The 16,553-nt window shown below is 38.8% G+C and overlaps 1 protein-coding gene across 1 annotated transcript; it reads left to right on the top strand.

Annotated features, from left to right (window-relative positions):
• The first annotated feature begins 7,013 nt into the window (after positions 1–7,013).
• ankrd13a (ankyrin repeat domain 13A) lies at positions 7,014–15,377 on the top strand. The gene is made up of 15 exons (XM_057327589.1): positions 7,014–7,512; positions 7,827–7,962; positions 8,271–8,395; positions 9,033–9,078; positions 9,160–9,303; positions 9,448–9,637; positions 9,844–9,910; positions 10,135–10,216; positions 10,340–10,401; positions 10,483–10,613; positions 10,849–11,006; positions 12,682–12,828; positions 13,013–13,188; positions 13,274–13,335; positions 13,617–15,377. Exons 1-15 carry the CDS (start codon positions 7,405–7,407, stop codon positions 13,816–13,818), a joined length of 1,836 nt encoding a protein of 611 aa, XP_057183572.1. The 5' UTR covers positions 7,014–7,404; the 3' UTR covers positions 13,819–15,377.
• Positions 15,378–16,553: the final 1,176 nt, after the last annotated feature.

Here is a 16,553-nt window from a genome sequence, read left to right as displayed (position 1 = left end):
GAAGACTTCTGTCTGCTGTCTGAATCTGGACTGAACCTGATAAACAAGACAATAATGTCATAAAATTATAACAAAACAATTGTAAACAAAAACAATTGAACTGGCCAAATATATGAACTTACAGATGTTCTTCTCAGCAGAAGGTGTAGAGGACACGTTTCTGGTTGTGTCTGGAGCAAAGTACGCACTCCATTTAGGCACTTCTAGCTTGAACTGCGCCTGTGATGTTGGAGCTCGGTGATATTTATCATCAGGCAGGTTTGAAGATCGTGCAACCTGGACACGTAACGGTCTCCTCGGTAACAACATCCCGAATCTCTCTCTGCAACTCAACTGTAAATACAGCAAACAGAGAATGAATACATGAATTCATCCTACTTAAAGTAGTTTGATGTACACTGTAAAAAATGACACAGATATTTACTTTAAAAAATTAAGGTAACAATATTACACAAAATATTTTTAAGTACTTTAAAGCATATTTTTAACGCAATATTCCACGAATAAATCAAGTAAAATTACCTAAAATATTTAAGCACGTCACATGATAAACTTTAAAAAATCAAGAAGAAATACTAATTTGAGCATTGGAGATAACTTGATCTTTTTTAACTTCAGTTTAACATTTATTATTGTTTATAACATATATGCTGTACAAGTAAGCTGAGAGTTGACTCAGTACTGACATTAGCAGCATTACTGTTCACTGTGTGAAAATACACACAGCTTGAGCTCTCCCACAACCTAAGCACAAGCACAACTCTTCTGAAAGATGGTAACCACGAAACTCAGAAATACAAACAGAATATCTTCTAAATCTTAAAGACAACTGAACAATAAACACTATCAAGTCTTTCATTTTATTCTAAAGCACATAAAATAGCACTTTTCACAAAAATGACTCTCCTAATGCTGTCGCATGCAGAGCATGCTGGGAACTCTAAATTCACTGCTCAGTTAGGGAACTTAACTTAAATAATTCATGTAGTTCCACCACAAAATAATTTAATAAAGATCCTTTATACAATTTTAAGTGGGTTGAACATGATAAAATTAAGTTGAATTCACTCAATTATTTGTGCATTTAGAATTCCAAGATATTTCTATAATTTTAACTTAAATTTTGGCTAATAAAACAAGAACACAATTGTATTAAGTCAAGTTTACTCAATTAATTTCATGAAATCTACTACGACACAGAATCATTTTTTACAGTGTAGTAGGTATGATGATTGATCTTGAAAGACACTAACCTGTGAGATGTGACGTCTGCGTGAACTCCAGGCAGGTACAGGACGCTGATGTGAAGCTCTATAAATACATACAAAATATTGTTGGCAACTGTTTCTGCAAATTTGATTCTTTATGTGCAAGTCATAAGTTACCGTGTAGTGAAGGAGCTGATGGTGTTCACTGTCTCACACGTCGGCTTAGATCTTTGAGCCATCCCATCTGGACCTGGACATGAAAAACACATCATAAGAATAACAGCAGAACAAGAGTCAAGGAGCACAGCATCATCACACATGCAATGTCAACAACAAGTGAAGATGATGACGATGATACTGTAGATTTGTGCAGATGTGCCTTACATCAGCTTCTCATGATGTTCTTATTTTTAAGGCTGCAGCCAAAAATGACTAATAATAACTGAACAACTTACAGATGTTCTTCTCAGCAGAAGGTGTAGTGGACACGTTTCTGGTTGTGTCTGAAGCAAAGTGCGCACTCCATTTAGACACTTCTAGCTCGAACTGCGCCTGTGATGTTGGAGCTCTGTGATATTTATCATCAGGCAGGTTTGAAGATCGTGCAACCTGGACACGTAACGGTCTCCTCGGTAACAACATCCCGAATCTCTCTGTGCGACTCAACTGTAAATACAGCAAACAGAGAATGAATACATGAATTCATCCTACTTAAAGTAGTTTGATGTAGTAGGTATGATGATTGATCTTGAAAGACTCTAACCTGTGAGATGTGACGTCTGCGTGAACTCCAGGCAGGTACAGGACGCTGATGTGAAGCTCTATAAATACATACAAAATATTGTTGGCAACTGTTTCTGCAAATTTGATTCTTTATGTGCAAGTCATAAGTTACCGTGTAGTGAAGGAGCTGATGGTGTTCACTGTCTCACACGTCGGCTTAGATCTTTGAGCCATCCCATCTGGACCTGGACATGAAAAACACATCATAAGAATAACAGCAGAACAAGAGTCAAGGAGCACAGCATCATCACACATGCAATGTCAACAACAAGTGAAGATGATGACGATGATACTGTAGATTTGTGCAGATGTGCCTTACATCAGCTTCTCATGATGTTCTTATTTTTAAGGCTGCAGCCAAAAATGACTAATAATAACTGAACAACTTACAGATGTTCTTCTCAGCAGAAGGTGTAGTGGACACGTTTCTGGTTGTGTCTGAAGCAAAGTGCGCACTCCATTTAGACACTTCTAGCTCGAACTGCGCCTGTGATGTTGGAGCTCTGTGATATTTATCATCAGGCAGGTTTGAAGATCGTGCAACCTGGACACGTAACGGTCTCCTCGGTAACAACATCCCGAATCTCTCTGTGCGACTCAACTGTAAATACAGCAAACAGAGAATGAATACATGAATTCATCCTACTTAAAGTAGTTTGATGTAGTAGGTATGATGATTGATCTTGAAAGACTCTAACCTGTGAGATGTGACGTCTGCGTGAACTCCAGGCAGGTACAGGACGCTGATGTGAAGCTCTATAAATACATACAAAATATTGTTGGCAACTGTTTCTGCAAATTTGATTCTTTATGTGCAAGTCATAAGTTACCGTGTAGTGAAGGAGCTGATGGTGTTCACTGTCTCACACGTCGGCTTAGATCTTTGAGCCATCCCATCTGGACCTGGACATGAAAAACACATCATAAGAATAACAGCAGAACAAGAGTCAAGGAGCACAGCATCATCACACATGCAATGTCAACAACAAGTGAAGATGATGACGATGATACTGTAGATTTGTGCAGATGTGCCTTACATCAGCTTCTCATGATGTTCTTATTTTTAAGGCTGCAGCCAAAAATGACTAATAATAACATATCGAGGTGCAGATTCATCACGAATACATTAAATAATGTATTTCCTTTCCGCATTAATACATTAAATAAACGACGTTTCACTGCATTAATAAATGCAATTATACAGTAATCATTACGTAGGAAATAATGAGGACCGAAAGCGAGGAGGGTTTGTGTTTCTTTACATATGTTTAGCTACGCACAGTAAAATCCGTCTAAACTTTCATTGTCACCGGACGTTAAATGCCTCAAGTGAGAGAAACCGTTCATGTCAAATCGTAATTCACAACACAATCCACTAAACACTTCATATAAAGTTTAAACACATTGTGAATAACTTACAGGCCTCGAGCTCAGGATGGTGGTGAGCAGGGGTCGCTGGCGGGGGATAGCTCATGTCGAACTCACGCTCAGTGGATTTTGAAGCAAATCGCAGAAATCGCAGAAATCCTCAACTGTTAGCCGTTCAGAGTGTGACTGAGCAAACACTGAAGACTTTACAACTGAGAAACGCAAGACTGAACGCGTGAAAACACTCAAAGTACACAACAAGACTCGATAAAACGCTATGAACTCTCACGAACATCAAAGGCAACCGAGTGTGTGTGTCACTCAAACGCCGCGCTCGAGATTATATCATGGGCTGCTGTATGATGTCACAATGCCAAGCGTCATTTGGAACGCTACACTGGCCAATTGATCAGATATCATGAGATGCTATGCGGAGTCTTAAAGAGACAATAGCAACAGCAATAATTAACAAACGGGGAACTAAACAAAAATAAAAAACGAACATCAATAATGTTCTGTTAATGTTAATATTGTTGCTAATAAATGATCGTGTCTAATTATTATTTTCCCTGTTGAACTTTCGTTTTAGACCAGGCACCTGCCACTGTTTAACATGCACATTGAGCCTATTGACCTCTGAGTGAAGAGGTTAATTCAGTTAAATTAAAAATTTATTTCTAGGTGCTTCAAAATAAATACATGTTAATATAGACAAGAGACGTATGGAAAAACTAAAAAATATGACACATTATAGAATGCTGCTAAAGTCGTCGTCTCATTTAAAAAATATTTATAAATAAACACATTTAAAACATCAGTCATATAAAAGTATGTCATCTGCAGAAAAGGGTTCCTGTTAGTGTTTTAATATATATACATCATATATACATCATATTTTCATTAATATTTCTGTTGCAATATTGTGTGTTTACTTCTGTGTAAGGTTGGTTAATTTGATGTACTGTTGCAGTTTAAGAAATGCCTTGAATTTTTTTGATCAAACATAAATGTCTGGCTCCAATTAAAAAGTGAGAAACGTCTCTGCTGTGTCCCGATGGCTATGCTGAAGACACAACTAGGAAATCCTCTGTAGGCTACCGTCTCATTTCGATAAACCCTTGATGACATCAGAGCGTGTAGAAGTCCACATCCTTTGAAGAAACCCACCTTTAAATCGAGACACAGACATTATGTCAAAGAATATCCTCACAAAGATAACTGTACAAACATGAGTGTGAGTATGAAAGTGTGTGCTACAGAAGTGTATTTACAAATAACAGACAGACACATAATCAGAAGTACTTTAATGGTTGTGCAGGTAATGAATTAACTTATCCAAGTCCTTTTGGAAGAATGGCAGCGTGAAGATGGCTGATCTTCACTTTGTCTCTTTGGTGCTCGCAGCACAGCGCCTCATCCCTCCACAGGGACACTTTAAGGAGGATTTACCTCATCTTCTGGTGTAAATTGGGAATCTCAGACCATGTCATCCTTGACTCCTGCAGCTGCATAAGTAGCTACAAACCAGTGATGTCACAGGTCAGTACAACAGTACAAAGTCCAGTGTTTCTGATGTTTGTTATTTACAGTTACTGCCAATTATACTTTATTTGACAAAGAATACACAGGTAAAGTTAGTAAATCTAAACTATGACTACAATAAATAAGGCAAGCAAAGTCATTCTCCTCACCGGTCACAGATGATGATACAGGATGGTGATGAGTCTGCGTACAGACAGGAGGCTGAGCAGCTGGCTGTCTGATGCAGTCATAACAACTTGGAGCTGAACACACTTAAAACAGTGGAGACGATTGTGGACTTCAGGAGAAACCCCCCTGCACTCCCCCCTCTCACCATCATGAACAGCACTGTGGCAGCAGTGGAGTCATTCAGGTTCCTGGGCACCACCATCTCTCAGAACCTGAAGTGGGACAATCACATTGGCTCCATTGCTAAAAAAGCCCAGCAAAGGTTGTACTTCTTACATCAGCTGAAGAAGTTCAACCTACCACAAACTCTATTAAAACAGTTTTACTCAGCTGTCATAGAGTCTGTCCTCTGCACATCCATCACTGTCTGGTTTGGCTCAGCCACAAAGTCAGACATCAGAAGACTACAGAGGACGGTTCGGACTGCTGAGAAGATCATTGGTGCTCCCCTGCCCACCCTCCAAGAACTGTATACATCCAGAGTGAGGAAAAGGGCTCAGAAAATCACCCTGGACCTCTCACATCCAAGCCATCATCTCTTCACAATGCTGCCGTCTGGTCGGCGCTACAGAGCACTGAGCACCAAAACAACCAGACACAAAAACAGCTTCTTCCCTCAGGCCATCTACCTCTTCAACAGTTAAATGTTTTTACACACCGTGCAATTAATAACTCTGTGCAATAATAATTAAGTGCAATATTAATTATATCCTCCAGATAATACACTATCTATTTTTATACAACTTTTTCTGTAAATTATATTTCATTCATTCTGCTGTATTTCATTCACATACCTCCAGATAATACACTATCTATTGTTATACAACTTTTTCTGTAAATTATATTTCATTCATTCTGCTGTATATAGCACATACCTTGTACTACAATAGACTATTCTTATTTTTTACTTGTATTTACATACATACATAGCTTTACACTCTCTATATCTTTATCTTATGTTTATTGTATTGTATTTCTTAATTTTTTATACCCATAGGCCCTTATTTAAATCATTGTGTACTGTATTCTATTGTGTTATGGTCTCTGTGTACTGTTGTTGCTGTTTCTGTGTTCTGGATGCTCCTGTCACCAAAACAAATTCCTTGTATGTGCAAACATACTTGGCAATAAAGCGCTTTCTGATTCTGATGATGATGATGGACAGAGCTCATTCCATACGGGATTGCTCTCTCTGTCTCTTCCATCACATCGATTGAAGCCGTACAAAACTTGAATTTTCTGTCACCAACAAGCCGTTACACCTGCTGGACTATGTGCAGTTTTTAATCAAATATAGGATGTCCCCTCTTCATCTTCAGGATTAGGCAGCTATTTAACATTCGCATTGACTCACGCGATGAGTAGCCTACGGGCCCTAAATTTGGGTTCATTGAGTTCATTGTGTCAATAATATTATTTCTAACAACAACAAAAAGAGTGCAGCTTTAAAGCAAATAGTCAAAATGTCAATAAATAAAACAAATATTTTGGGGTACATTTATCCTACACAAACTTTAGCAACAATAATGTCATAAAAATAAGATGTGTTTCAGCAGTAATATTAAAGTACTATCTGTGCCGTTATTTCCACAATACTGTAGTATACACTACAAAAAATTTTAAATGTATTGATACCACTGTAATGCTGTACAATATTGCACAACGTGCCCTCGGGTGCGCATGCGCAGGAATGATCGGTCCTGATTTGCTGGAAATCATCGGCGGCGTCATGCGCACGAGTGAATTTTAGACTGTACCTAAGACATACAAGATAAATTATTATATTTACTAATATTAAACGTACAATAATTACATGTATGTTCATATTTTTATTATTTTAACGAAGTTATACCAAACATTTACATTTGGAATTTAACCACAGATTTCACTGCACAACCCCCCTTTTTAAAATATTGTGGTTCAGTCCGGCGCTTTGGGACTGCCCATTTAAATGCAGCAATTTTATTATTTATCCCATACATTGTTATATACATTAGTTTTATACAGCTAATTGGGCACTCGTTGTTTATTTTACACACGAGGCATTATTTAAAAACTCTAACTAAATCGAAAAAATATGGCGGAGTGTTTTGAAAGATGGCTGGCTACACCCCCACCCAAATAGTCTGAACCTGGCACTTCCTTGTTTTTCAAAAGTTTTATTTTGAAAAAGTTGCTCGCGTTTTCGGCATCTTTCTGTCTAAAAATCCACCTTTTTAATTCAGTTACTGTGAGTTAAACGCATGAAGAGTTTGGAGGGCTCGTGACAGTAGCTAGCTCGTTGACTGGCTCTTGGTTTTGAAGAGGTAATCGCTGAGAGTTTGATCGAGGCACAATGTTATCCGCCACCGCTGCCACTGACGAGGATTTCAGCCTCAGGTTTCCACTGCACGCACTGGTCTGGGAGAATGATTACAGGAGGCTGGAGAAAGACATTCAGACGGTATGAGTTAAATAGATGATGTAACCGTTAAATACTGATGGGTCTGTTACTGCTACAAGCATTGTGCTGTCTGCTCCAGTGGATCACAACATGACATGCTTCTCGTGTATTTAAAAATAATGTGATTTGCATTTGATGCTTTAGCGAATCAAATGCCACAAAGTACCAGTAGCAAGTAACGTTATCCACTTGTTAGCTAATGTCACATTGCATTAGAAAGCTGGTAGGCACTGAAACTGAAACAATGTTATCATGTACATACTCAAGTCTAGTCTATAGATACACATTCAGAACTGTCTTTGCGCTCCTTTCAGAATAACATTGAAGAAGTTGATCCACGAGGACGCACCCCTCTTCACCTGGCTGTCTCACTTGGACACATGGAGTCTGTGAGAGTGTTGCTAAGACATGGGGCAGTTGTTACCAAAGAAAATGACAAACATTGGACAGGTGAGAGCGAAGCTTGTGAATTGCACTTGAATTGTACAAACATAATACGATAATGCTTTAGATGTACTTTGCCTACAAAGTAAATTGCATTGGCTCCCACAATGATGACCCCATTAGCACCATTTAGCATCATTTCCTCAGTTTGTCTCATCCGTGGTTTTCTTAGCCATTGAATGTCCGATCTCTAGGCCGTGGTCTATCAAAGGATGCTGTGAGGATGCAGTGTCACATAAACTAATAGTTGTCTCTCCAAAGATATTGTCTGGTCAATACTGGCCATTTAGATCTTTGTATGCGTGTCTGTGCAGTTCTGCAGGAGGCGGTGAGCACAGGAGATCCTGAGATTGTTCAACTGGTGCTCCAGAAGCGGGATTATCTCAAAGCCTCCACTGCGCTGGGTGGTGTTCCGGAATTACTGTGCAAGATCCGCGAGGTGTGTCTCTCATTTTTTGTGTCTTTGAAAAATCAGTTGGTTTCTGATCGTTTCTGACTGTTTCTTGTGCTGAAATGATGCCTTTACTTTATCTCTTCTCCACATTATTCTACTTTTTTCACACCTTTGTATATATGAGTTTTAATATTGAAATATACTCCAATATAGTCATGGGATTTAGAAATCCCCTCTCTCATAACTTCCATCAATATTTCTCAATGTGGCATTATGATGCAACACTTAAATCGTTTTAAATTTGACCTCATTTCGTGCTAACTTGTTGACTGCTCAGCAAATGAAATGAACACAAAATTTCTGTCAATGAATCATGTTATATGTGTTGACAATGACATTATTGTCTATTAGATATTCTACTCTCTAGATATTTTATTTAATACATTTTAATTTGTATTAAATAAATAACAAATCTTGTGCATACCTAGACGTCAAAGGAATTACATTAAGAGAAAAAAGTCATTATTTTACTTTTCTTTCACTATTTACTCTATACACTTCCTAGTTTCTTGGTAATGTATCTAACATCATACAGTCTCATCTCTGTGATGCTGTCTGCAACACTTTTCAAAGCAGCTTGTGCCGAGTCCCCTTAATAAAACGAAGCTCCTCTTGTCCTAAGTCCCCAGATTTCTACATGGAGATGAAGTGGGAGTTTACCAGCTGGAGTAAGTGCTCATTTCCCCAAACTTTTATCTGCACATGAATCCTCAAGACTGAGTCATAAAAGTCCTCTGTTCTCGCTCTAGTTCCTCTCGTATCCCGCATGTGTCCCAGCGACGTGTGCAGAATCTGGAAAAGCGGAGCTAGTCTGAGGGTGGACACCACTCTGCTGGGCTTTGAAAACATGACCTGGATCAGAGGCAGAAGAAGCTATATCTTCAGAGGAGATGGTTAGTCACTAGCTCTGCGTGTTTAAATGCGTTTACGCATGAATTTGGTGTTCTTCTGAAGTCTACATGAAGTGCACTTGAATTACACCACTGTTCGTTTGTGGTTGATCAAAATCATGTTGAATGTCATATGCCGTTTGACAGACAACTGCACGGAGCTGATGGAAGTCAATCATGAGGAAGAGGTCGTGGACACGGAGCGTTTCGATCTTTCGCGCGAGATGGAGGATGTCACGCTTAACAATATGCAGCCCGCTGAACAGGAAGTAGCCAAGAGACTGACCACACCCATCGTTAACACGTACCTGGATACGAAGGACATTGCGTTTGAGAGGTAAAACCCCGTTCACACAGTTGTTTGTGACATACTTGCCACGATGCCACATTTTAATGTTACAGTATTGTTTGTTATATGCTGTTATCACTAAAAGCAACAGTAGGGCTTAAGATTCCAGTTTCATGGTCAAGCTCTTGAATGATCACCAGGGGAGTGTTGGTCTTCGTCTGATGTCAATAAATGATGTACCATTCTGTGCTCAGGTCTAAGTCTGGCATCTGGGGCTGGAGGTCAGACAGAACTGAGTCGGTGAATGGATTTGAAGCTAAGGTGAGCCAATGCACCAACTGTTTTTGATCATTACAAATCTCACAGACTTTGAACTGAGTGGTGTAATGAGAAGATCTCATCGTCTCTCTTATCAGACGACAACTGAATGAAAGGGAAGTGAACTGAATGAAAGGGAAGTGAAACCAAGTGTGGCTCTATTTATTAGAGCATTGAGTTTTAGAAGTCGGTCTGTGACCTGTGGGTTATGATGCTGTATTTGGCAGGTTTTTACGGTGAACAATGTCAACGTTGTAATTCGCTCCAGGACGGAGCATCTCACAGATGAGGAGAAGGCCAGGATAAAAAGTAACTAACCCAGTTTTTAAGATTTTCACAAAAAATATCTTCCTTATGCAAACCTTTTCAGCTGGGTTTTTAGTAGGTGTGCTTTGCTTAACTATCTATTCATGAATGTTTTGATCTTCACAGGTGAAAGGAATGTTCTGGAATCTTTACTCGGCACAGTGGAACAACAGATCGGTGCTCAAGGGGTAAGACCAACACAAAACACAGTTTTAATATATTTTTACAAAGCTGAAAGGATTCTCAGTTGTTTCTCTACGTGATAACAGGACATGACTTTGGAATATGCCACTGCCACAAACCCCACTGCCATCACTCCTGAAGAGTATTTTAACCCCGACTTTGACCTCCAAGGCAGAGATATCGGACGACCCATTGAGCTCACCATCAGAACACAGAAGTAAGCCCTTTCGTTGGACCCTTGCTGAAACTCTAAGCAAAAGATTTTGGCCTAACTTTCGAACGTATGTCTCACATCGATGTGAAAGTTAAATCGCAGCCAAAAGCTTGTTCATATTAACCATGCTTTAGGAAACGCCCATCTAACATAAGGAACGCTCTGTAATCCCACCATTTTTACAGTTATATATATATATATATATATATAATTGAAAAGTCTTGTGTTTCGCTCTCAGGTTTAAAGGCACTCTGTGGATGAGTGAGGAACATCCCCTGTCTCTGGTGGAGCAGGTCACGCCCATCATTGACCTGATGGCCCGCACCAGCACCCACTTTGCCCGACTCAGAGATTTTATCAACCTAAGGTTTCCTCCTGGCTTTCCCGTCAAGATTGGTGAGTGAATGCCTGTGTGCTTTTAGAAAACAAAACAACCCCAATATTTAGCTTTGAAATGCAACCTTGTCCAACCTAAGAGTTGGATTACAAATTTAGCTTAAAGAGTACATTCCTCGAGATCATAAAAAATACATTTCATGAAGTGTTTAATTTTGCCGTGTTTGAATGTAAGCAATCTGCCAAGTTGTAAATCCGAAGGTGAACGATAATAGCTTATAAAAAAGGTAATCGACTCTGAATCACGCGAACAAGTCATGACCTGTCCGAATCTTTAACCACAATGTATCTACGTCACTAGAAATAATCCCCGCCTAGGACTGACTGCGAAAACTTAACTCTCTCCTCCCCAAACACTGTACTAGCTCGTTCGTGACGTGTGCATCATGTCTAAGAGAAGCTGTGTTCTATGTAGTGAAACTAAGTCAGTCTTATTTTCACTACCAAAGGAAGAACTTCTGAGGAAAAAATGGTTACTATTTATTTTTCAAACGACACCAAAGGAGTATAAACCGAACGTTTTACTTTGCGCGCGTCATTTTACCGAAGATTGCTTCATCAATCTTGGCGCCTTTACTGCAGGATACATTAAACGTCTTTCCTTAAAAGATGTTGCAATACCAACTTTATTTGGACCTGTAAGCTCCACCGAATCACAACCTGTAAGTGTGACTCTTTATTTTTGTCTTTACTTAAAATTAAATTTGTGTGACGTTATCTCATGTCTGTGTTTAGCTAACGTTACCGTTATTTTTGGGGTTGTTACTGTTTGTTTACCTAACGTTAGCTATGAACTCGTTGCGCTAATGTAAGTGTTCAACCATATTAACTCACAAAGTCTTTATTTCAAGAACTACGTGGTGTACTATAGTTATAATAACATCTGAAGATACGAACACCGTACACTGTATGCCGTGATAACTAACTGTTACAAGAGAAGTGTCTAAAACAGTCCTTTTTCTTACTGGCATCAGTATAAGGATTAAAGAATGATTCGTCAGACTCGGGCTCGAACTGGTAAGGTAAAATCGACGCCATCTCTCTCTATACACTGTTAATATCCAACCACCTGCAAACCGTAATACAGCAGTAATGATAGGCGGTCCATTTGCGACACATGCTGAACGCGTTTGACCAATCACAGCAGACTAGACCATTTGACCAATCACAGCAGACTAGACCATCTGACTAATCACAGCAGACTACACTATCTGACCAATCAGATCAGACTACCCTGGCGGAAAGGCGGAGATTACACAGATGAATCGCGGAACGAATCATTTGAGAGTCAGTCAAGAAGTAAGGTAATAAAAACTGCTTAAAAACTGCTTATTATTACGAAATAATAGTATTTTTACATCATGTCTGTACATAAACTTGTTGTTGGACACTCCATAAACCAAAACAAGCCCTTAAAAATATTGAGGAATGTACTCTTTAACTATTAACTTCTTTAGGCTGCAGTCAAAACATTTTAAAATGTTAATGAGTCAAATATGTAAGAGGCACAGCATTTAAATTTGCCTGATTTTCAGCACGCTCGCACTTCAAATTTATGCTGCATGTATGCATGTTTTTCAGTTAATGTGTTTCTCGGAATTCAAACCCATGACCTTGCGCTGCACAAGTTAAGCTACACAAATTTAAAACCATCCGTTCTGTTGTGTTTCTTCAGAAATCCCTCTGTTCCACGTGTTAAATGCTCGCATCACGTTTGGAAGCGTCAACAAGTGCAGTACAGACGAGCCTCTGGACCCCAACCAATCATCTTCCACGCCCTCACCTACAGAAGAGAAGTGTGAAAATGACGTCCAGGCGTCAGGTTTGGAAATCTTTTCATTCCTATGAAAAGTCACAAAATCATTATCTTCAGTTAATCATCAGTCTCATTAACCTTAGGCATAGATCTTAAATACATTTGGACCTTAGTGAGCAAATCCAGTAGAGACGCATTCTAAAATGACCATCAATTTGTCAACTAAAACCATTTTTGTGGTGCTCTACAGGACCTGCTGCGTTCCAGGTTTGTGCATCTGTATTCACGGCACCTGCACATTATCATCATCGAGGCGGCAACCGGCACTCTAACGCACGTCATTACAACCCAACCAGTCACGATGAAGAGCTGCTTCAGTATGCCATTCACCAGAGCCTGATGGAGACCAGTGCATTCAACACACAGGTTCAAATGATTCCTGGGAGACTTCTGGTGCTTTTATGAATGTCGCTTGTCTCTAATAAGCATTTGTTTGCTCATTGTTTTGCAGGACTCTTTGAGCGATTCGGATGGACTTGTCACACAATCTATGGAGAACAGATTAAGTGATGGGTAATTTTTATGCTTCTGTTATTTGTGGTGTTATTTTCTCTCTCTCTCTCTAAATTCAAAAGATCTCCAAGTATGTAGTCATAAATGCTTGGCTTACCTGGCACGTTTGTAAACACAGTGATGCAAAACATACGCGTGCATACTGTAGGTAGAACCATTCAAGCTTTTCGGATTGATTTCATGTTCACACAAGAATGCACAGTTAGCGTATCTTTCAAATGTTATCTTTCCATTTTTCTTATGATTTTTTAAAATAATCTCGTTCTGTTACACTATCACAGATCTGGGTCTGAAGGAGTTTTAGTCGACCTCAGTGACACCACACCTTCCAGCAATGGCTCTGTCTCTGTCTCCAGCCCTGACATTGACCTGCGAATGGCCATGGAGCTGTCCGTCCAGGCACAGGAGGAGGAGGAAAGGAAAAGAAAGAAAGAAGAAGAAGACTTGGAAAGAATTTTACAACTCTCACTAACAGAAAAGTGACAAAGTAAGATGGATGGAGAACAAAAGGAGTTCCTGTTATTGCCATAATCATTAAACCTGTTAATTTATACTCTTCTTCTGATTCATGCAGCTTTCTCTTGCCACTGACAAACAACTACAAATATTGTTTTTGTTAAGTATAGAACTTCCTGCTTTCTTTTTCCAAGCGTTTTTTATTTTGATCTTATTTGATGATCACAGACACGATCTAACTCAAATGGGCTTTATCCACTAACATCTCCTCTTGTAAAGGTCATGCAGTCTATTTCGTGCAATTCAGCACTGCTGCTTTGTGTTAAAACGAATGTGAAAGTCCAAACATGAACCTGTGTGTGAGAATGTATGAATTTGCAGTCACAAGATTTGCAGATTGTCTAGGCAGATACAACCAGATGTGTTTTTTTGCAGAAAGTGTTTTATTAATACTAAATCTCAGGGTCCGACTGGTCATCAGTTGTCTGTTCCTTTTAAGCATTTTAAATACTGCCAAGTAAAGTGAGAGAATAAAATGTTTTATACCAATAGTAAGACAGTACCATCCTAACACGTGTGCTAGTGACCTAAGCACCTCTACCGTAAAGGCAATAATTTACACCGCCGTGCCTCCCCGGAGTAAGAGGCACTCGTGCAGAATGAAATATTCCCGATATGGGCTGTCAGATGTAAGCAAATACACCTCTAGCTTTTAGTCTGCCTGATATGTATAATAATACAATTAAAACCGCTCACCATAGCTCTTTTAATGCAAAGCATGAATGTGGTCACTTTCCGGCACCAACAAAACCTCATTCTACACTATAGGACCAGCTATGAGTCTTTTAGGTGTTGTGAAACTAAATGTTTGTGGTTGGACAGCATTGTTTGTTGACCGAGCTTCTAATGTGGTAATGTGGACAAACCTGCTCTGCTATTCATTAATGAATGCCGCTGTGGCATCCGACTGCTTTGTAGGGGATTTCATGCTGTTCTTTCCTGTATTCCTTCTATAGATGTCTTAAATGTTGTCTCCCTTTAAATTCTGTGAGGTGCAAAGAGTATTACAGCTTGCTTCCTCACAACTTTTGTATGAATCTGTGTATGTGTTTTGAGCATATGCTGTTACCACATTGACAGATGTCATTATATTATTTACTCTGGTCCAGTAAGTCAGGATCTGAGGGTGGGTGGCAGTCCCAATCCTGCATTTTAAATAGAGATTTCTGTATTTTTTCTCTTGGACAGAAAGCTGATTTTAGTTTTCTGTTTTATTCCTATGCTGCAGACTACAGTAAATCAAAGGTTCTATACATAACATTTTTTCCTGAACGTAAAATTCATGAGCTTTCATTACTTAAGACTTAATTTTACTTGTGGTATTTTCTTGGGTTTAAGTCTTAACTCATTGCCAAAATGTTAAATGATCTTCACCGTATCAGGGTTAACGGAGTTAATTGTCATGCTGCAAAATGCAAGATAACATTGTGTCTGAGCATGTTGAAAAAAATCCTGAAGGCATTTGTAAACTGTGATGTATGTTAAAGGAAGAGAAACATTTTTACTTTAATAAAAGCACTTTATTTACCTTTCTGGCCTTTTTTGACATGGAAAAGTCAAATCAACAATAACAGCAACAATAAAGCAAAATGTTATTTACATTTATGTAGATTTGACATTGTAAAGTGTAAATATTAATGAAACAACATTATAACTGAGCGATAGAGTACAATGGGTGAAAGGAAGTGCTGTACTGTAGTACTGTTAGGACAGCATTTTGTTACAAAAACCAACAGATGGCACTGTTCGGATGCGTAATGATGCTCTTGACAGCATTTGTCCTTTTTTGCGTTAGCCAAGTATGAAATATCTGTGTTTTTCACAAGCAAAAGTATTTGTTTATTCATCAGCACTGTCTGCAAGCAATACGATTCCTGTGCACCAGTTCGCGTACTATCCATACTAAATAGTTTTCGAAATTAGAATTGTTGAAATAAGTAGGATGGTCTATTTCTGGTGAAAAACGTAAGTGCAGATCCATGCAAACTTGAACTGATATGCCCAAAAATATTGTGTGGGGGAGGAGCTTAATGATGCTACACTGAATTCATGAATTAAACAATATAGTAAACATTACATAAGAAATAGAGATTAACCAAAAGCTGAAATGTAATGTATTTTTAGGGCATAATATAAGAATGAATTGGGACGCAGCATAAGTGTCTGCGTAGTTCAGCCAATCACTGGCAGATTGTCTGCGTCATACTAATTACAGTAATATTAATAAAAACAGATTGCATTATGGGAAAAGCACTAAGCCATTATCTGTGGGGTGGCACAATGGTTAACTGTACATGAGCCTCACACATACGGCATCATTCGAATCAAACGGGAGTAATGTGACATTTTTGTATATACGAATAGACGTTTGTTGCCACCTCAGTTGCTGCACTTCCATGTTAAAAGACATTTGAGTGCAATGTGTTGGCAAAGGAAGCTGTATGTCAGCTTTGGTTTGAGGCAGCTTGCCGTCAATCTCAGCACGCTGTGGGGTAAAATCAGAATTTCAGTGAGAAATGAAAGCATGGGAGTTGAGTTTTACATGTGTAAAAACATTGACATTTTACATTATAGGTCTAATTGTTGATACAGATTTTTTTGTGCTGCTAAATAATTGTAACATATTTCAGATATAACAAATATTTAAGATGCTTTAAAAAATGATTGACCCTACATTTTGTTTAGCAATCATTTACGTACAC

Source organism: Triplophysa rosa, linkage group LG2 (genome assembly GCF_024868665.1).
Source record: "Triplophysa rosa linkage group LG2, Trosa_1v2, whole genome shotgun sequence".
Lineage (NCBI taxonomy): Eukaryota > Metazoa > Chordata > Actinopteri > Cypriniformes > Nemacheilidae > Triplophysa > Triplophysa rosa.
Note: the sequence above shows the minus strand (reverse complement) of the source record. Positions and strands in the feature narration are given on the sequence as shown.